This window comes from Taudactylus pleione, unplaced genomic scaffold, assembly GCF_031769625.1.
Source record: "Taudactylus pleione unplaced genomic scaffold, aTauple2 ptg000311l, whole genome shotgun sequence".
Taxonomy (NCBI): Eukaryota; Metazoa; Chordata; class Amphibia; order Anura; family Myobatrachidae; genus Taudactylus; species Taudactylus pleione.
The window spans coordinates 987,936-1,009,202 of record NW_028284712.1 but is presented as its reverse complement, the minus strand read 5'-3'; the positions used below and the strand labels follow the sequence as shown (position 1 = coordinate 1,009,202).

Below are 21,267 nucleotides of genomic sequence, written 5' to 3'. Positions count from 1 at the left end.
ATAGCTGCGGTCACACAGCAGGGCCCTATAGCTGCGGTCACATAGGGCCCTATAGCTGCGGTTACATAGCAGGGCCCTATAGCTGCGGTCACATTATTATTATTATTATTATTATTATCATCATTTATTTATATGGCGCCACAAGTGTTCCGCAGCGCCTTACATAGTACAAAAACAAATTGTATACAAGTGACTTACAGAACAGTACAATACAGGACATGGATAATATATATTGCTACATTAGTGACCATATAACCCAGATAAGCAACAGAGCATAAGCAGCCAAGTGTTAGGTGCCTTAGTGGTGAGTAAGAAGTAAATTACACTATAGTAAGGAGAAGCACAAGAGGGTAGAGGGCCCTGCTCGTGAGAGCTTACAATCTAAAAAGGTGGGGGAAGACAAACAGGGGTGACACAGATGGGGTAGGTGGAGAGGAAGGGGTATGTATCAGGGAGTTAGAATGATAGCTGGAAGTCTATGATGAAATAGTGGGTCTTGAGAGCCCGTTTGAAGGATTGCAAAGAGGTGGAGAGTCTGATGGGGAGTGGGAGAGAGTTCCAGAGGTGGGGAGCAGTGCGGGCAAAATCTTGGAGGCGGGAGTGGGAGGAAATAATCAGCTGGCATGAGAGGTGGCGTGCATTAGTTGAACGAAGAGGGCGGACAGGAGAGTGAAGGGAGAGGAGATCAGAGATGTAAATGGTAGAGGAATGGGTGAGGGCTTTGTAAGTGAGTGTGAGAACCTTAAATTGGGTTGACCATAGCAGGGCCCTATAGCTGCGGTTACATAGCAGGGCACTATAGCTGCGGTCACATAGCAGGGCACTATAGCTGCGGTCACATAGCAGGGCACTACAGCTGCGGTCACATAGCAGGGCCCTATAGCTGCGGTAACAAAGCAGGGCACTATAGCTGCGGTTACATAGCAGGGCACTATAGCTGCGGTTACACAGCAGGGCCCTATAGCTGCGGTCACATAGCAGGGCCCTATAGCTGCGGTCACACGGCAGGGCCCTATAGCTGCGGTCACACGGCAGGGCCCTATAGCTGCGGTCACACGGCAGGGCCCTATAGCTGCGGTCACACGGCAGGGCCCTATAGCTGCGGTCACACGGCAGGGCCCTATAGCTGCGGTCACACGGCAGGGCCCTATAGCTGCGGTCACACGGCAGGGCCCTATAGCTGCGGTCACACGGCAGGGCCCTATAGCTGCGGTCACACGGCAGGGCCCTATAGCTGCGGTCACACGGCAGGGCCCTATAGCTGCGGTCACACGGCAGGGCACTATAGCTGCGGTCACATAGCAGGGCACTATAGCTGCGGTCACATAGCAGGGCACTATAGCTGCGGTAACAAAGCAGGGCACTATAGCTGCGGTTACATAGCAGGGCACTATAGCTGCGGTCACATAGCAGGGCACTATAGCTGCGGTCACATAGCAGGGCACTATAGCTGCGGTCACATAGCAGGGCACTACAGCTGCGGTCACATAGCAGGGCCCTATAGCTGCGGTCACATAGCAGGGCCCTATAGCTGCGGTCACATAGCAGGGCACTATAGCTGCGGTAACAAAGCAGGGCACTATAGCTGCGGTCACATAGCAGGGCACTATAGCTGCGGTCACATAGCAGGGCACTATAGCTGCGGTTACATAGCAGGGCCCTATAGCTGCTGTCACACAGCAGGGCCCTATAGCTGCGGTCACACAGCAGGGCCCTATAGCTGCGGTCACACAGCAGGGCCCTATAGCTGCGGTCACACAGCAGGGCCCTATAGCTGCGGTAACAAAGCAGGGCACTATAGCTGCGGTCACATAGCAGGGCACTATAGCTGCGGTCACATAGCAGGGCACTATAGCTGCGGTCACATAGCAGGGCCCTATAGCTGCGGTCACACAGCAGGGCCCTATAGCTGCGGTTACATAGCAGGGCACTATAGCTGCGGTCACATAGCAGGGCACTATAGCTGCGGTCACATAGCAGGGCCCTATAGCTGCGGTCACACAGCAGGGCCCTATAGCTGCGGTTACATAGCAGGGCACTATAGCTGCGGTCACATAGCAGGGCACTATAGCTGCGGTCACACGGCAGGGCACTATAGCTGCGGTTACATAACAGGGCACTATAGCTGCGGTCACATAGCAGGGCACTATAGCTGCGGTCACACAGCAGGGCCCTATAGCTGCGGTCACACGGCAGGGCCCTATAGCTGCGGTCACATAGCAGGGCCCTATAGCTGCGGTCACATGGCAGGGCACTATAGCTGCGGTCACATGGCAGGGCCCTATAGCTGCGGTCACACGGCAAGGCCCTATAGCTGCGGTGAAGGAAAGAAAGGAAACCAGCAATGTATGGATTACTAATGAGACGAAGCAAAAGCTGCACAGACCATACGCACTATATTATGAGAGGGGGGGGAGAGAGAAGGAGGGGGGAGAGGGAGAGAAGGAGGGGGGGAGAGGAGAGAGGGGGGGGAGAGAAGGAGGGGGGGAGGGGGAGAGAAGGAGGGGGGGAGAGGGAGAGGGGGGGGAGAGAAGGAGGGGGGGAGAGGGAGAGGGGGGGAGAGAGAGAAGGAGGGGGGGAGAGGGAGAGAAGGAGGGGGGGAGGAGAGAGGGGGGGGGAGAGGGAGAGAAGGAGGGGGGAGAGGAGAGAGGGGGGGGGAGAGGAGAGAGGGGGGGGAGAGGGAGAGAAGGAGGGGGGAGAGGAGAGAGGGGGGGGAGAGAGAGGAGGGGGGGAGAGGAGAGAGGGGGGGGAGAGAGGAGGAGGGGGGGGAGAGGAGAGAGGGGGGGGGGAGAGAGGAGGAGGGGGGGAGGGGGAGAGAGGAGGAGGGGGGGAGAGGGAGAGAAGGAGGGGGGGAGGAGAGAGGGGGGGAGAGGGAGAGAAGGAGGAGAGAGAGGAGGGGGGGAGAGGAGAGAGGGGGGGGAGAGAGAGGAGGAGGGGGGGAGAGGGAGAGAGGGGGGGGGGGAGAGAGGAGGGGGGGAGAGAGAAGGAGGGGGGGAGAGAGAAGGAGAGGGGGAGAGGGAGAGAACCTCACTGAACCCCACCCAGAGGGAATCCACAAATTAAACCTTCCCTTATTCTGCAACCAGTTCTCGGCTGCCATGATCCATGCGCTCGCTATTTTGTAAAGACGCCCCTTGGCCGCTCGTATCATACGTCATCTCCGCTATTTGTTAGATTAATCGAGTACATCGAAAGGCGTATGAACTGCTCGCTATTCTTGTGTTAGCATTTTCCTACCCCAATCATGCGAACAGTTCAGGCTAAGAAACAACCAAGTGACGTGGCCGATGACGCTGCTTTGTTAATTATGCACACCCTTGAAACGCCCGTTTTGACCGTTTGGCACGCCTGCGTTCGGATCTCCACTCCCCGTTTTCAAGCACCTTCCCCTGTTACCACCCACAAACGCCTCATCCTGTCACTCAAATTAGCAGGCACTCGCTATTTTGCGAGCACTCGATTTCCGACCGCACTGACTGGTTGGTGCATGTGCATTACGACCCATACGCATGCGCAGATGTGCGAACATCGCTCGGAGTGAACGAGCGGCCGCTTACGAGCGGCTCTGAATCAGGCCCTGTGTCCCTTGTTCTTATAGACATAAACCAGTAATTGAGGGACTGGATTTAGTATCACATTTCCCCACGAGGCCAGTGATCGTGTGGAACCCGCAGAGCCCCCTCCCGGGTATAATGAACCCATGTGTGTTTTGCGGAGCCCTTACCCAGGAACTGCAGCGTGTTCCTCAGCACCTGGTGACCATTCATCATCTTGTTGATCTTGTTCCTGGAGAGCAGATAGGCCACAAGCATGGAGGCCACAAAGCCATTAAAGCAGCCGTAACCCTGGGGAAACAAGTCAATGACACATTTATTCTATGGTGCCCCTTAGGAATAAGCAACCGCCCTCTCCTATAGAGCTTGCAATCTAAGCTGAAGTCACCAATGTTGAAGGGGTTTTCCATTTCGGACAACACTTGCTTAAACAAACAGCACACACACCAACCACACATGCAACAACACACAAACACACACAACAACACACACAGTAATTAGTACGGTTCTGTAACCTGAAGCTGCTGGACTCCATCCATATCAGCAGAGCTCATGTAACGGGAGGATCCCAGGCAGGGGAGTACCCCTCTTTATTAGCCATATGGATGCGTGATGTGCACGTGATTAAGGGGGATGGAACATCGCCCCCTCCTCTAGTTACCTTGTCAAGCTGCCGCTGCCGTAGCCAGACTTTCAGAATAGCGATCCCGTCTTTCATGGCAGGGAAGTCGCTGGCACAGCTGGACAGGTGATGCAGATGCTGCTCCAGTACCAGGTCACTCAGCAGGACATTGTTGTAATGTGGCGTTGGTGGCTCAATGACGCTCTCTAGTGGTTAGATGGAAAAACGCAGCTCCTATTAGTTTTCATGTATATCACAGCACAACTTCATCTATACATTCATTTTATTATCACTTATTTATATGGTGCCACAAGTGTTCCGCAGCGCTTTACAAAGTACATAAACAAATAAGTGACCAGCGACTTACAGTACAATACAATACAATGCAGGATAAGGACAGGGATAATACACATTGCTACATTAGCAGCAGAGCATGAACAGCCAAGTGCTATGTGCCCTAGTGGGGAGTAAGAAGTAGATGAAATTAAAGTAGGGAGTAGCACAAGAGGGTAGAGGGCCCTGCTCGTAAGAGCTTACATTCAAAAAAGGAGGGGCAGACAAACAGGAGTGACACCGATGGGGCAGACGGGGAAGAAGGTAGCAGGGAGTTAGGATGATACATCCACTAGCCTCACTGTATCCAAACTGGGGTACACTGCTATACCCTGGGGTGTAGGGGGCGCCAAACAGAGAACAGGCATGAAATTCAAACTCGACTTGTTTGTACGGCTTGCTCCTTGCCCTTTATATCACATCAAGCCACAGGATGTCCTAAAACTCAGCCTAGGTTACTACACACACTCTGTATGGAGCTCCCTGTGCCTGGAGACCTAAGGGCTTCCGCAGGACAAGCTAAAGAGGGTCACCAAAGTCACTAGATCGGCTCATAACATACGGATGCCCCCATATAGACACTGAGTACTCCCTATTCACCACTCACCATTCTGGCCGGTCTTCTCGTTCGAGTACCAAGCCTTCCTCACGTTGTTCTTGCTGGGGTACAGTCGGCTGTATTTAAACATCCCGGGAGGGAGAGAAATGTGAATACGAACAGTCACCAGCTTCTCATCTTTACCTGAAGGACAACAACAAGAAGACAATGTAGACCAGGAGACAGAGGATTCACTATAATGTAACAAAATTTACTACTCCCCAGATAAATGGACACAAATCAGACAAGTTAGTTACGCTCAGACATTCATTCCCCGCTGTGCTTCATGGCTTTACCAAGGTCTAGCGACATTGGAAAGAAGAACCAGCCTCGTCCATGTACAAGGCAGGAGGGAAAGGGAGAGACGAGGAGGGGAGGAGGGGATCCAGTGCTAAGAACCACTCTGCTCTCCCACCCACCCGAAGGACAATACTCTCCCACTCACCACTGGGCCGCAGCAAAAGAACTGGCTTCAAATGGTTGCTGTTCATATACGTGAATTTCACGCTGCCGAAGATCTCGCTTTTTGCCAGGTGAGTAGCGATGTGCGCCAGGTACAGGGCCCTCTTCCGCAGGTATCGCTGGTTCAGGTTATCTTTGTGTTGTAGGACATCCTGCAAGGAATAAATGGTTAATATGACCACAGGGCAAAGAAATGAACGTTAAATTAAGGTTTCAAAATCAGTCCCCCCATTTATTAATTAAGGTGTTGAACATCGCCCAGAACACAAAGTCACATTATGTCAGATTAAAGTGACATGTAAAGCTCGTTTCACCCGCTCCGAATGGTAAGAGAGAGGATTTTACAGCACTCTGACAAACTTCTGGGGACGGTCGTGGCTCTCGGACAAAATTCCCTTCATTAGGGTTGCTAAAATATCCCTTTCATCAGAGGCACGTATGAATTGCACAGGTTCTGGAGCTGGCTGACTTCAAAGTCTGCATTTCACCTGGTTTTATTCAGGATCAGAACCTGTGTAATTCATAGGTGCCCCTTGATTAAAGGGCTAATAAAGCAGCATCGTACATAATGGCATGAAAAAAAAAATGAGGGCGAGCCAGATAGTCTTCTCCTCTAGACGGAACCCAACGCCCACCATCTGCAGGAGAAGCATAAACAATTCCCAGGGTGTAATACTCACAAAACTAAACCCAAAAGGGCAAATATGAACAAAGCTTACCCGCGGCATGGTGACAGCTACATCCACGTTGATCTCTGGCTTGATACATGTGCCCAGCAGGTAACTGCCCACCACCTTGATGGAGGATGGTGGCAGGAAGTGGAACTTGCCCTTCACTTGGTATGGAACCTGCAGGAACGGAACCTTCACAGATTTGGGAACCCAGGACTGGTCCATCAGCTGCAGGGGAAGTAAACGGAAGTCATAAGAAAACACAACAAGGGGTAAGAAAGCGGCTACACGATGGATTTCAGTCCTTACGTCTGTCTCCGCGGTCTGAGGGATCTTCCCGATAAGGTCGCTGATCTCCTGCAGGAACTCATCAATGTTCTTCCTCCTCTTCTCCTTCAGCTTAACTTCCTGCAGCAGCTCCTCAATCTGGGAAAGGAAGAAAGTCATCCAGGAACTCACAGAGACCAAAAAACCTGGAGAGCGATTAAACGGGACCCCCCAATCGTACGCAACTTGTAAGTGATAGAAGTGAGCGCTTAGCATGGCGGAACGCCAGGGACACAGCACATTCTCTATGCAGTTTAGCTACAGGCTGCACAAAAGGAGCTAAAGGGGGCTCATTCCACTTTCCGTCAGCATTCACGAGAAGAACGGCCATGCTTGCGCTCAGGAAGGAATGGGGTCTGTAAGAATCCATAAGAAAAGTCTTAAGTGGCGTTAGAGGGCGATAAGATGTTGCCCACTAGCAGGGAACGCTCTACTCTCAGCACGTCACGTTACGCGGGTGTAAAGCCTAAAGTCAGCCTGCCGCAAATGGGACGAGCGAAAACCTATCCCAATATTTGAAGCAAATATATAAACTTCGTTTTATTTGTACACTCCCCATTAATTTAACAGCCTCTATATTGTTAGAGGACGGTAGGCAGGAGGCTGTGAGGTTACCTGCATGCGGAGGAGGCTGGTGTGGTACAACTGCTCGGCCTCCTTCATCCGGACCAGCTCCTCCGTAGTCAGCGGTTTGCTCTCATTGGACTTCCTCAGCTTTGCCGGTCTCGGATTATCAGCCTTCGGAGCTCTCTTGACTTTCTTGCTCTTTTTGAGCCCTGGAGGGTCAACCAAAACTTTGGGATCCTTAGACATGATACTCCCCTCAACACGGTCATTCTGTAATTAGGAGAAGAGCCCTTAGGACAGCAATAATGGATGTATCCCCAATACATGAGACATGAGGATGCAGCTGGCTCCTCTGCCGTGTTCCATCTCCCTGCTAGCAATCCTCCCTCTGTATAACCCCTGCAGCCGACAGAAGAACGTTCAGAATCGTCTCAGTCATTCTATGTGTAATGCACAGGGGGGGGGGCGAGGATTACACAGGGGGAGATTTAGAATAGAGCTGTAGTATAGTATGTATAGGGGGAGGACACAGGATAAAGCTGTAGTATATATGCTTAGGGTGAGAGATACAGGATACACCAGAAGCAGAGAGTTATGCCAGCCATCCACTAGAAGACAGGCACAAGACTGCACAATTATGACATTGTGATGGTGCAGTCGCTTGTCAGTCTGTGATGGGCCTACGAGCGGTCGTTCAGCGCAGGCTCATCAATCATCGGCAAACATGCTCAACCTGACGTTATCGTCAGGTTGTCCATCATGTTTGCTCGATGATAGATGTCTACAACGACAAGCGGGACCGCGCATCGCTGGTCGTTTTAGACATTTTTTAAACGATTTGCAAACGATGATTGAACGATAACTTTATCGTTCAATCGCTCAATTTAATCGCTTAGTGGATGGGCACCTTTATACCCCAGTCAGGAAAGAGGAACTGCACAGGTTTTAACAGGTGCAGGGTGCTAGAATTAACACTAGTATAGTATATAGGGGAAGGATACAGTATGGAGCTGTATTACAGTATATAGGGGAAGGATACAGTATGGAGGTGTAGTATAGTATATAGGGGAAGTATACAGTGTGGAGCTGTAGTACAGTATATAGGGGAGGATACAGTGTGGAGCTGTAGTATAGTATATAGGGGAAGTATACAGTATGGAGCTGTAGAATAGTATATAGGGGGAGGATACAGTATGGAGCTGTATTACAGTATATAGGGGAAGGATACAGTGTGGAGCTGTAGTACAGTATATAGGGGAAGGATACAGTGTGGAGCTGTAGTACAGTATATAGGGGAAGGATACAGTATGGAGCAGTAGTATAGTATATAGGGGAAGATACAGTATGGAGCAGTAGTATAGTATATAGGGGAGGATACAGTATGGAGCAGCAGTAATGTATATAGGGGAAGGATACAGTGTGGAGCTGCAGTAATGTATATAGGGGAGGATACAGTATGGAGCTGTAGTACAGTATATAGGGGAGGATACAGTATGGAGCTGTAGTACAGTATATATGGGAGGATACAGTATGCAGTTGTAGTACAGTATATAGGGGAGGATACAGTATGGAGCTGTAGTACAGTATATAGGGGGATGATACAGTATGGAGCTGTAGTACAGTATATAGGGAAAGGATACAGTATGAGCTGTAGTACAGTATATAGGGGGAGGATACAATGTGGAGCTGTAGTACAGTATATAGGGGAGGATACAGTATGGAGCTGTAGTACAGTATATAGGGGAAGGATACAGTATGGAGCTGTAGTATAGTATATAGGGGAGGATACAGTATGGAGCTGTAGTACAGTATATAGGAAAGGATACAGTATGGAGCTGTAGTACAGTATATAGGGGAGGATACAGTATGGAGCTGTATTACAGTATATAGGGGAAGGATACAGTATGGAGCTGTAGTACAGTATATAGGAAAGGATACAGTATGGAGCAATAGTATAGTATATAGGGGAGGATACAGTATGGAGCAGTAGTATAGTATATAGGGGAGGATACAGTATGGAGCAGTAGCATAGTATATAGGGGAGGATACAGTATGGAGCTGTAGTACAGTATAGAGAGGAGGATACAGTATGGAGCTGCAGTAATGTATATAGGGGAGGATACAGTACGGAGCAGTAGTATAGTATATTGGGGAGGATACAGTATGGAGCTGTAGTACAGTATATAGGGGAGGATACAGTATGGAGCTGTAGTACAGTATATAGGGGAAGGATACAGTATGGAGCTGTAGTATAATATATAGGGGAGGATACAGTATGGAGCTGTAGTACAGTATATAGGGGAGGATACAGTATGGAGCTGCAGTAATGTATATAGGGAAGGATACAGTATGTAGCTGTAGTATAATATATAGGGGAGGATACAGTATGGAGCTGTAGTACAGTATATAGGGGAAGGATACAGTGTGGAGCTGTAGTACAGTATATAGGGAAGGATACAGTGTGGAGCTGTAGTACAGTATATAGGGGAAGGATACAGTGTGGAGCTGTAGTACAGTATATAGGGGAAGGATACAATGTGGAGCTGTAGTACAGTATATAGGGGAAGGATACAGTGTGGAGATGTAGTACAGTATATAGGGGAGGATACAGTGTGGAGCTGTAGTACAGTATATAGGGGAAGGATACAGTGTGGAGCTGTAGTACAGTATATAGGGGAAGGATACAGTGTGGAGCTGTAGTACAGTATATAGGGGAAGGATACAGTGTGGAGCTGTAGTACAGTATATAGGGGAAAGATACAGTGTGGAGCTGTAGTACAGTATATAGGGAAAGGATACAGTATGGAGCTGTAGTACAGTATATAGGGGAAGTATACAGTATGGAGCTGTAGTACAGTATATAGGGGGATGATACAGTGTGGAGCTGTAGTACAGTATATAGGGGAGGATACAGTATGGAGCTGTAGTACAGTATATAGGGGAAGGATACAGTATGGAGCTGCAATACAGTATATAGGGGAAGGATACAGTATGGAGCTGCAGTAATGTATATAGGGGAAGGATACAGTGTGGAGCTGTAGTACAGTAAATGGGGGAAGGATAGAGTGTGGAGCTGTAGTACAGTATATAGGGGAAGGATACAATATGGAGCTGTAGTACAGTATATAGGGGAAGGATACAGTGTGGAGATGTAGTACAGTATATAGGGGAGGATACAGTGTGGAGCTGTAGTACAGTACATAGGGGAAGGATACAGTGTGGAGCTGTAGTACAGTATATAGGGGAAGGATACAGTGTGGAGCTGTAGTACAGTATATAGGGGAAGGATACAGTGTGGAGCTGCAGTACAGTATATAGGGGAAGGATACAGTGTGGAGCTGTAGTACGGTGTGGAGCTGTAGTACAGTATATAGGGGAAGGATACAGTATGGAGCTGTAGTACAGTATATAGGGGAAGGATACAGTATGGAGCTGTAGTACAGTATATAGGGGAAGGATACAGTATGGAGCTGTAGTACAGTATATAAAGGAAGGATACAGTATGGAGCTGCAGTAATGTATATAGGGGAAGGATACACTGTGGAGCTGTAGTACAGTATATAGGGGAGGATACAGTGTGGAGCTGTAGTACAGTATATAGGGGAGGATACAGTGTGGAGCTGTAGTACAGTATATAGGGGAAGGATACAGTGTGGAGCTGTAGTACAGTATATAGGGGAAGGATACAGTGTGGAGCTGTAGTACAGTATATAGGGGAAGGATACAGTGTGGAGCTGTAGTACAGTATATAAGGGAAGGATACAGTGTGGAGCTGTAGTACAGTATATAGGGGAAGGATACAGTATGGAGCTGTAGTACAGTATATAGGGGAAGGATACAGTATGGAGCTGCAGTAATGTATATAGGGGAAGGATACAGTGTGGAGCTGTAGTACAGTATATAGTGGAAGGATACAGTATGGAGCTGTAGTACAGTATATAGGGGAAGGATACAGTGTGGAGCTGTAGTACAGGATATAAGGGAAGGATACAGTGTGGAGCTGCAGTAATGTATATAGGGGAAGGATACAGTGTGGAGCTGCAGTAATGTATATAGGGGAAGGATACAGTGTGGAGCTGTAGTACAGTATATAGGGGAAGGATACAGTGTGGAGCTGTAGTACAGTATATAGGGGAGGATACAGTATGGAGCTGTATTAATGTAAATAGGTGAAGGATGCAGTGTGGAGCTGTAGTACTGTATATAGGGGAGGATACAGTATGGAGCTGTAGTACAGTATATAGGGGAAGGATACAGTGTGGAGCTGTAGTACAGTATATAGGGGAAGGATACAGTATGGAGCTGTAGTACAGTATATAGGGGAGGATACAGTGTGGAGCTGTAGTACAGTATATAGGGAAGGATACAGTATGAAGCTGTAGTACAGTATATAGGGGAAGGATACAGTATGGAGCTGTAGTATAATATATAGGGGAAGGATAAAGTATGGAGCTGTAGTACAGTATATAGGGGAAGGATACAGTGTGGAGCTGTAGTACAGTATATAGGGGAGGATACAGTATGGAGCTGTAGTACAGTATATAGGGGAAGGATACAGTATGGAGCTGTAGTATAGTATATAGGGGAGGATACAGTATGGAGCTGTATTACAGTATATAGGGGAAGGATACAGTATGGAGCTGTAGTACAGTATATAGGAAAGGATACAGTATGGAGCTGTAGTACAGTATATAGGGGAGGATACAGTATGGAGCTGTATTACAGTATATAGGGGAAGGATACAGTATGGAGCTGTAGTACAGTATATAGGAAAGGATACAGTATGGAGCAATAGTATAGTATATAGGGGAGGATACAGTATGGAGCAGTAGTATAGTATATAGGGGAGGATACAGTATGGAGCAGTAGCATAGTATATAGGGGAGGATACAGTATGGAGCTGTAGTACAGTATAGAGAGGAGGATACAGTATGGAGCTGCAGTAATGTATATAGGGGAGGATACAGTACGGAGCAGTAGTATAGTATATTGGGGAGGATACAGTATGGAGCTGTAGTACAGTATATAGGGGAGGATACAGTATGGAGCTGTAGTACAGTATATAGGGGAAGGATACAGTATGGAGCTGTAGTATAATATATAGGGGAGGATACAGTGTGGAGCTGTAGTACAGTATATAGGGGAGGATACAGTATGGAGCTGCAGTAATGTATATAGGGAAGGATACAGTATGTAGCTGTAGTATAATATATAGGGGAGGATACAGTATGGAGCTGTAGTACAGTATATAGGGGAAGGATACAGTGTGGAGCTGTAGTACAGTATATAGGGAAGGATACAGTGTGGAGCTGTAGTACAGTATATAGGGGAAGGATACAGTGTGGAGCTGTAGTACAGTATATAGGGGAAGGATACAATGTGGAGCTGTAGTACAGTATATAGGGGAAGGATACAGTGTGGAGATGTAGTACAGTATATAGGGGAGGATACAGTGTGGAGCTGTAGTACAGTATATAGGGGAAGGATACAGTGTGGAGCTGTAGTACAGTATATAGGGGAAGGATACAGTGTGGAGCTGTAGTACAGTATATAGGGGAAGGATACAGTGTGGAGCTGTAGTACAGTATTTAGGGGAAAGATACAGTGTGGAGCTGTAGTACAGTATATAGGGAAAGGATACAGTATGGAGCTGTAGTACAGTATATAGGGGAAGTATACAGTATGGAGCTGTAGTACAGTATATAGGGGGATGATACAGTGTGGAGCTGTAGTACAGTATATAGGGGAGGATACAGTATGGAGCTGTAGTACAGTATATAGGGGAAGGATACAGTATGGAGCTGCAATACAGTATATAGGGGAAGGATACAGTATGGAGCTGCAGTAATGTATATAGGGGAAGGATACAGTGTGGAGCTGTAGTACAGTAAATGGGGGAAGGATACAGTGTGGAGCTGTAGTACAGTATATAGGGGAAGGATACAATATGGAGCTGTAGTACAGTATATAGGGGAAGGATACAGTGTGGAGATGTAGTACAGTATATAGGGGAGGATACAGTGTGGAGCTGTAGTACAGTATATAGGGGAAGGATACAGTGTGGAGCTGTAGTACAGTATATAGGGGAAGGATACAGTGTGGAGCTGTAGTACAGTATATAGGGGAAGGATACAGTGTGGAGCTGCAGTACAGTATATAGGGGAAGGATACAGTGTGGAGCTGTAGTACGGTGTGGAGCTGTAGTACAGTATATAGGGGAAGGATACAGTATGGAGCTGTAGTACAGTATATAGGGGAAGGATACAGTATGGAGCTGTAGTACAGTATATAGGGGAAGGATACAGTATGGAGCTGTAGTACAGTATATAAAGGAAGGATACAGTATGGAGCTGCAGTAATGTATATAGGGGAAGGATACAGTGTGGAGCTGTAGTACAGTATATAGGGGAAGGATACAGTGTGGAGCTGTAGTACAGTATATAGGGGAAGGATACAGTAAGGAGCTGTAGTACAGTATATAGGGGAGGATACAGTATGGAGCTGTAGTAATGTATATAGGGGAAGGATACAGTGTGGAGCTGTAGTACTGTATATAGGGGAGGATACAGTATGGAGCTGTAGTAATGTATATAGGGGAAGGATACAGTATGGAGCTGTAGAATAGTATATAGGGGGATGATACAGTATGGAGCTGTAGTACAGTATATAGGGGAAGGATACAGTATGGAGCTGTAGTACAGTATATAGGGGAAGGATACAGTATGGAGCAACAGTAATGTATATAGGGGAAGGATACAGTGTGGAGCTGCAGTACAGTATATAGGGAAGGATACAGTATGGAGCTGTAGTACAGTATATAGGGGAAGGATACAGAGTGGAGCTGTAGTACAGTATATAGGGGAAGGATACAGTATGGAGCTGTAGTACAGTATATAGGGGAGGATACAGTGTGGAGCTGTAGTACAGTATATAGGGAAGGATACAGTATGAAGCTGTAGTACAGTATATAGGGGAAGGATACAGTGTGGAGCTGCAGTAATGTATATAGGGGAGGATACAGTGTGAAGCTGTAGTACAGTATATAGGGGAAGGATACACTGTGGAGCTGTAGTACAGTATATAGGGGAGGATACAGTGTGGAGCTGTAGTACAGTATATAGGGGAGGATACAGTGTGGAGCTGTAGTACAGTATATAGGGGAAGGATACAGTGTGGAGCTGTAGTACAGTATATAGGGGGAAGGATACAGTGTGGAGCTGTAGTACAATATATAGGGGAAGGATACAGTGTGGAGCTGTAGTACAGTATATAAGGGAAGGATACAGTGTGGAGCTGTAGTACAGTATATAGGGGAAGGATACAGTATGGAGCTGTAGTACAGTATATAGGGGAAGGATACAGTATGGAGCTGCAGTAATGTATATAGGGGAAGGATACAGTGTGGAGCTGTAGTACAGTATATAGTGGAAGGATACAGTATGGAGCTGTAGTACAGTATATAGGGGAAGGATACAGTGTGGAGCTGTAGTACAGGATATAGGGGAAGGATACAGTGTGGAGCTGCAGTAATGTATATAGGGGAAGGATACAGTGTGGAGCTGCAGTAATGTATATAGGGGAAGGATACAGTGTGGAGCTGTAGTACAGTATATAGGGGAAGGATACAGTGTGGAGCTGTAGTACAGTATATAGGGGAGGATACAGTATGGAGCTGTATTAATGTAAATAGGTGAAGGATGCAGTGTGGAGCTGTAGTACTGTATATAGGGGAGGATACAGTATGGAGCTGTAGTAATGTATATAGGGGAAGGATACAGTGTGGAGCTGTAGAATAGTATATAGGGGGATGATACAGTATGGAGCTGTAGTACAGTATATAGGGGAAGGATACAGTATGGAGCTGTAGTACAGTATATAGGGGAACGATACAGTATGGAGCTGCAGTAATGTATATAGGGGAAGGATACAGTGTGGAACTGTAGTACAGTATATAGGGGAGGATACAGTGTGGAGCTGCAGTACAGTATATAGGGGAGGATACAGTATGGAGATGTAGTACAGTATATAGGGGAAGGATACAGTGTGGAGCTGTAGTACAGTATATAGGGGAAGGATACAGTGTGGAGCTGTAGTACAGTATATAGGGGAAGGATACAGTATGGAGCTGTAGTACAGTATATAGGGGAGGATACAGTGTGGAGCTGTAGTACAGTATATAGGGAAGGATACAGTATGAAGCTGTAGTACAGTATATAGGGGAAGGATACAGTATGGAGCTGTAGTATAGTATATAGGGGAAGGATACAGTATGGAGCTGTAGTACAGTATATAGGGGAAGGATACAGTGTGGAGCTGTAGTACAGTATATAAGGGAAGGATACAGTGTGGAGCTGCAGTAATGTACATAGGGGAGGATACAGTGTGGAGCTGTAGTACAGTATATAGGGGAAGGATACAGTGTGGAGCTGTAGTACAGTATATAGGGGAAGGATACAGTGTGGAGCTGTAGTACAGTATATAGGGGAAGGATGGTGTGGAGCTGTAGTACAGTATATAGGGGAGGATACAGTATGGAGCTGTAGTACAGTATATAGGGGAGGATACAGTGTGGAGCTGCAGTAATGTATATAGGGGAGGATACAGTATGGAGCTGTAGTATAGTATATAGGGGAGGATACAGTGTGGAGCTGCAGTACAGTATATAGGGGAGGATACAGTATGGAGCTGTATTACAGTATATAGGGGAGGATACAGTATGGAGCTGTAGTACAGTATATAGGGGAAGGATACAGTATGGAGCTGTAGTACAGTATATAGGGGAGGATACAGTATGGAGCTGTAGTACAGTATATAGGGAAGGATACAGTGTGGAGCTGCAGTAATGTATATAGGGGAGGATACAGTGTGGAGCTGTAGTACAGTATATAGGGGAAGGATACAGTATGGAGCTGTAGTACAGTATATAGGGGAAGGATACAGTGTGGAGCTGTAGTACAGTATATAGGGGAAGGATACAGTATGGAACTGTAGTACAGTATATAGGGGAGGATACAGTGTGGAGCTGTAGTACAGTATATAGGGAAGGATACAGTATGAAGCTGTAGTACAGTATATAGGGGAAGGATACAGTATGGAGCTGTAGTATATTATATAGGGGAAGGATACAGTATGGAGCTGTAGTACAGTATATAGGGGAAGGAGACAGTGTGGAGCTGCAGTAATGTACATAGGGGAGGATACAGTATGGAGCTGTAGTATAATATATAGGGGAGGATACAGTGTGGAGCTGTAGTATAGTATATAGGGGAAATATACAGTGTGGAGCTGCAGTAATGTATATAGGGGAGGATACAGTGTGGAGCTGCAGTACAGTATATAGGGGAAGGATACAGTGTGGAGCTGCAGTAATGTATATAGGGGAGGATACAGTGTGGAGCTGTAGTACAGTATATAGGGGAAGGATACAGTATGGAGCTGTAGTACAGTATATAGGGGAAGGATACAGTGTGGAGCTGTAGTATAATGTATATAGGGGAGGATACAGTATGGAGCTGTATTACAGTATATAGGGGAGGATACAGTATGGAGCTGTAGTACAGTATATAGGGGAAGGATACAGTATGGAGCTGTAGTACAGTATATAGGGGAGGATACAGTATGGAGCTGTAGTACAGTATATAGGGGAAGGATACAGTATGGAGCTGTAGTACAGTATATAGGGGATGGATACAGTGTGGAGCTGTAGTACAGTGTGGAGCTGTAGTACAGTATATAGGGGATGGATACAGTATGGAGCTGTAGTACAGTATATAGGGAAAGGATACAGTATGGAGCTGTAGTACAGTATATAGGGGAAGGATACAGTATGGAGCTGTAGTACAGTATATAGGGGGAAGGATACAGTGTGGAGCTGTAGTACAGTATATAGGGAAAGGATACAGTGTGGAGCTGCAGTAATGTACATAGGGGAGGATACAGTGTGGAGCTGTAGTACAGTATATAGGGGATGGATACAGTATGGAGCTGTAGTACAGTATATAGGGAAAGGATACAGTATGGAGCTGTAGTACAGTATATAGGGGAAGGATACAGTATGGAGCTGTAGTACAGTATATAGGGGAAGGATACAGTATGGAGCTGTAGTACAGTATATAGGGGGAAGGATACAGTGTGGAGCTGTAGTACAGTATATAGGGAAAGAATACAGTGTGGAGCTGCAGTAATGTACATAGGGGAGGATACAGTGTGGAGCTGTAGTACAGTATATAGGGGAAGGATACAGTGTGGAGCTGTAGTAGAGTATATAGGGGAAGGATACAGTGTGGAGCTGTAGTACAGTATATAGGGGAGGATACAGTGTGGAGCTGTAGTACAGTGTGGAGCTGTAGTACAGTATAAAGGGGATGGATACAGTATGGAGCTGTAGTACAGTATATAGGGAAAGGATACAGTATGGAGCTGTAGTACAGTATATAGGGGAAGGATACAGTATGGAGCTGTAGTACAGTATATAGGGGGAAGGATACAGTGTGGAGCTGTAGTACAGTATATAGGGAAAGGATACAGTGTGGAGCTGTAGTACAGTATATAGGGGAAGGATACAGTGTGGAGCTGTAGTACAGTATATAGGGGATGGGTACAGTATGGAGCTGTATTACAGTATATAGGGGAAGGATACAGTATGGAGCTGTAGTACAGTATATAGGGTAGGATACAGTATGGAGCTGTAGTACAGTATATAGGGGAGGATACAGTATGGAGCTGTAGTACAGTATATAGGGGAAGGATACAGTATGGAGCTGTAGTACAGTATATAGGGGGAAGGATACAGTGTGGAGCTGTAGTACAGTATATAGGGAAAGGATACAGTGTGGAGCTGCAGTAATGTACATAGGGGAGGATACAGTGTGGAGCTGTAGTACAGTATATAGGGGAAGGATACAGTATGGAGCTGTAGTACAGTATATAGGGGAAGGATACAGTGTGGAGCTGTAGTATAATGTATATAGGGGAGGATACAGTATGGAGCTGTATTACAGTATATAGGGGAAGGATACAGTATGGAGCTGTAGTACAGTATATAGGGGAAGGATAGAGTGGAGCTGTAGTACAGTATATAGGGGAAGTATACAGTGTGGAGCTGTAGTACAGTATATAGGGGAGGATACAGTATGGAGCTGTAGTACAGTATATAGGGGAGGATACAGTGTGGAGCTGCAGTAATGTATATAGGGGAGGATACAGTATGGAGCTGTAGTACAATATATAGGGGAAGGATACAGTATGGAGCTGTAGTACAGAATATAGGGGAGGATACAGTATGGAGCTGTAGTACAGTATATAGGGGAAGGATACAGTATGGAGCTGTAGTACAGTATATAGGGGATGGATACAGTGTGGAGCTGTAGTACAGTGTGGAGCTGTAGTACAGTATATAGGGGATGGATACAGTATGGAGCTGTAGTACAGTATATAGGGAAAGGATACAGTGTGGAGCTGCAGTAATGTACATAGGGGAGGATACAGTGTGGAGCTGTAGTACAGTATATAGGGGAAGGATACAGTGTGGAGCTGTAGTACAGTATATAGGGAAAGGATACAGTATGGAGCTGTAGTACAGTATATAGGGAAGGATACAGTATGGAGCTGTAGTACAGAATATAGGGGAGGATACAGTATGGAGCTGTAGTACAGTATATAGGGGATGGATACAGTGTGGAGCTGTAGTACAGTGTGGAGCTGTAGTACAGTATATAGGGGATGGATACAGTATGGAGCTGTAGTACAGTATATAGGGAAAGGATACAGTATGGAGCTGTAGTACAGTATATAGGGAAGGATACAGTATGGAGCTGTAGTACAGAATATAGGGGAGGATACAGTATGGAGCTGTAGTACAGTATATAGGGGAAGGATACAGTATGGAGCTGTAGTACAGTATATAGGGGATGGATACAGTGTGGAGCTGTAGTACAGTGTGGAGCTGTAGTACAGTATATAGGGGATGGATACAGTATGGAACTGTAGTACAGTATATAGGGAAAGGATACAGTATGGAGCTGTAGTACAGTATATAGGGAAGGATACAGTATGGAGCTGTAGTACAGTATATAGGGGGAAGGATACAGTGTGGAGCTGTAGTACAGTATATAGGGAAAGGATACAGTGTGGAGCTGCAGTAATGTACATAGGGGAGGATACAGTGTGGAGCTGTAGTACAGTATATAGGGGAAGGATACAGTGTGGAGCTGTAGTACAGTATATAGGGGAAGGATAAAGTGTGGAGCTGTAGTACAGTATATAGGGGATGGATACAGTGTGGAGCTGTAGTACAGTATATAGGGGATGGATACAGTATGGAGCTGTAGTACAGTATATAGGGAAAGGATACAGTATGGAGCTGCAGTAATGTACATAGGAGAAGGATACAGTATGGAGCTGTAGTACAGTATATAGGGGGAAGGATACAGTGTGGAGCTGTAGTACAGTATATAGGGAAAGGATACAGTGTGGAGCTGCAGTAATGTACATAGGGGAGGATACAGTGTGGAGCTGTAGTACAGTATATAGGGGAAGGATACAGTGTGGAGCTGTAGTACAGTATATAGGGGAAGGATACAGTGTGGAGCTGTAGTACAGTATATAGGGGAGGATACAGTGTGGAGCTGTAGTACAGTATATAGGGGAGGATACAGTGTGGAGCTGTAGTACAGTGTGGAGCTGTAGTACAGTATATAGGGGATGGATACAGTATGGAGCTGTAGTACAGTATATAGGGGAAGGAGACAGTATGGAGCTGTAGTACAGTATATAGGGAAGGATACAGTATGGAGCTGTAGTACAGTATATAGGGGGAAGGATACAGTGTGGAGCTGTAGTACAGTATATAGGGAAAGGATACAGTGTGGAGCTGCAGTAATGTACATAGGGGAGGATACAGTGTGGAGCTGTAGTACAGTATATAGGGGAAGGATACAGTGTGGAGCTGTAGTACAGTATATAGGGGAAGGATAAAGTGTGGAGCTGTAGTACAGTATATAGGGGATGGATACAGTGTGGAGCTGTAGTACAGTATATAGGGGATGGATACAGTATGGAGCTGTAGTACAGTATATAGGGAAAGGATACAGTATGGAGCTGCAGTAATGTACATAGGAGAAGGATACAGTATGGAGCTGTAGTACAGTATATAGGGGGAAGGATACAGTGTGGAGCTGTAGTACAGTATATAGGGAAAGGATACAGTGTGGAGCTGCAGTAATGTACATAGGGGAGGATACAGTGTGGAGCTGTAGTACAGTATATAGGGGAAGGATACAGTGTGGAGCTGTAGTACAGTATATAGGGGAAGGATACAGTGTGGAGCTGTAGTACAGTATATAGGGGAGGATACAGTGTGGAGCTGTAGTACAGTATATAGGGGAGGATACAGTGTGGAGCTGTAGTACAGTGTGGAGCTGTAGTACAGTATATAGGGGATGGATACAGTATGGAGCTGTAGTACAGTATATAGGGGATGGATACAGTATGGAGCTGTAGTACAGTATATAGGGGATGGATACATTATGGAGCTGTAGTACAGTATATAGGGGAAGGATACAGTGTGGAGCTGTAGTACAGTATATAGGGGGAAGGATACAGTGTGGAGCTGTAGTACAGTATATAGGGAAAGGATACAGTGTGGAGCTGCAGTAATGTACATAGGGGAGGATACAGTGTGGAGCTGTAGTACAGTATATAGGGGGAAGGATACAGTGTGGAGCTGTAGTACAGTATATAGGGGAAGGATACAGTGTGGAGCTGTAGTACAGTATATAGGGGAGGATACAGTATGGAGCTGTAGTACAGTAAATAGGGGAAGTATACAGTGTGGAGCTGTAGTACAGTATATAGGGGAGGATACAGTGTGGAGCTGTAGTACAGTGTGGAGCTGTAGTACAGTATAAAGGGGATGGATACAGTATGGAGCTGTAGTACAGTATATAGGGAAAGGATACAGTATGGAGCTGTAGTACAGTATATAGGGGAAGGATACAGTATGGAGCTGTAGTACAGTATATAGGGGGAAGGATACAGTGTGGAGCTGTAGTACAGTATATAGGGAAAGGATACAGTGTGGAGCTGCAGTAATGTACATAGGGGAGGATACAGTGTGGAGCTGTAGTACAGTAT

At 46.4% G+C, this 21,267-nt stretch overlaps 1 protein-coding gene across 2 annotated transcripts in view; it reads right to left on the bottom strand.

The window, feature by feature from the left end:
• Positions 1-21,267, bottom strand: part of NOL6 (nucleolar protein 6) — a 106,121-nt gene that overhangs the window by 69,194 nt on the left and 15,660 nt on the right. For both annotated transcript variants that reach the window (XM_088442407.1, XM_088442408.1), the window contains exons 2-8: positions 7,183-7,404; positions 6,550-6,666; positions 6,289-6,468; positions 5,553-5,721; positions 5,117-5,251; positions 4,216-4,382; positions 3,725-3,845 (exon numbers count right to left, since the gene is read on the bottom strand). In XM_088442407.1, coding sequence (XP_088298533.1) covers positions 3,725-3,845; positions 4,216-4,382; positions 5,117-5,251; positions 5,553-5,721; positions 6,289-6,468; positions 6,550-6,666; positions 7,183-7,404 — 1,111 coding nt within the window. The remainder of the gene's footprint in view (positions 1-3,724; positions 3,846-4,215; positions 4,383-5,116; positions 5,252-5,552; positions 5,722-6,288; positions 6,469-6,549; positions 6,667-7,182; positions 7,405-21,267) is intronic.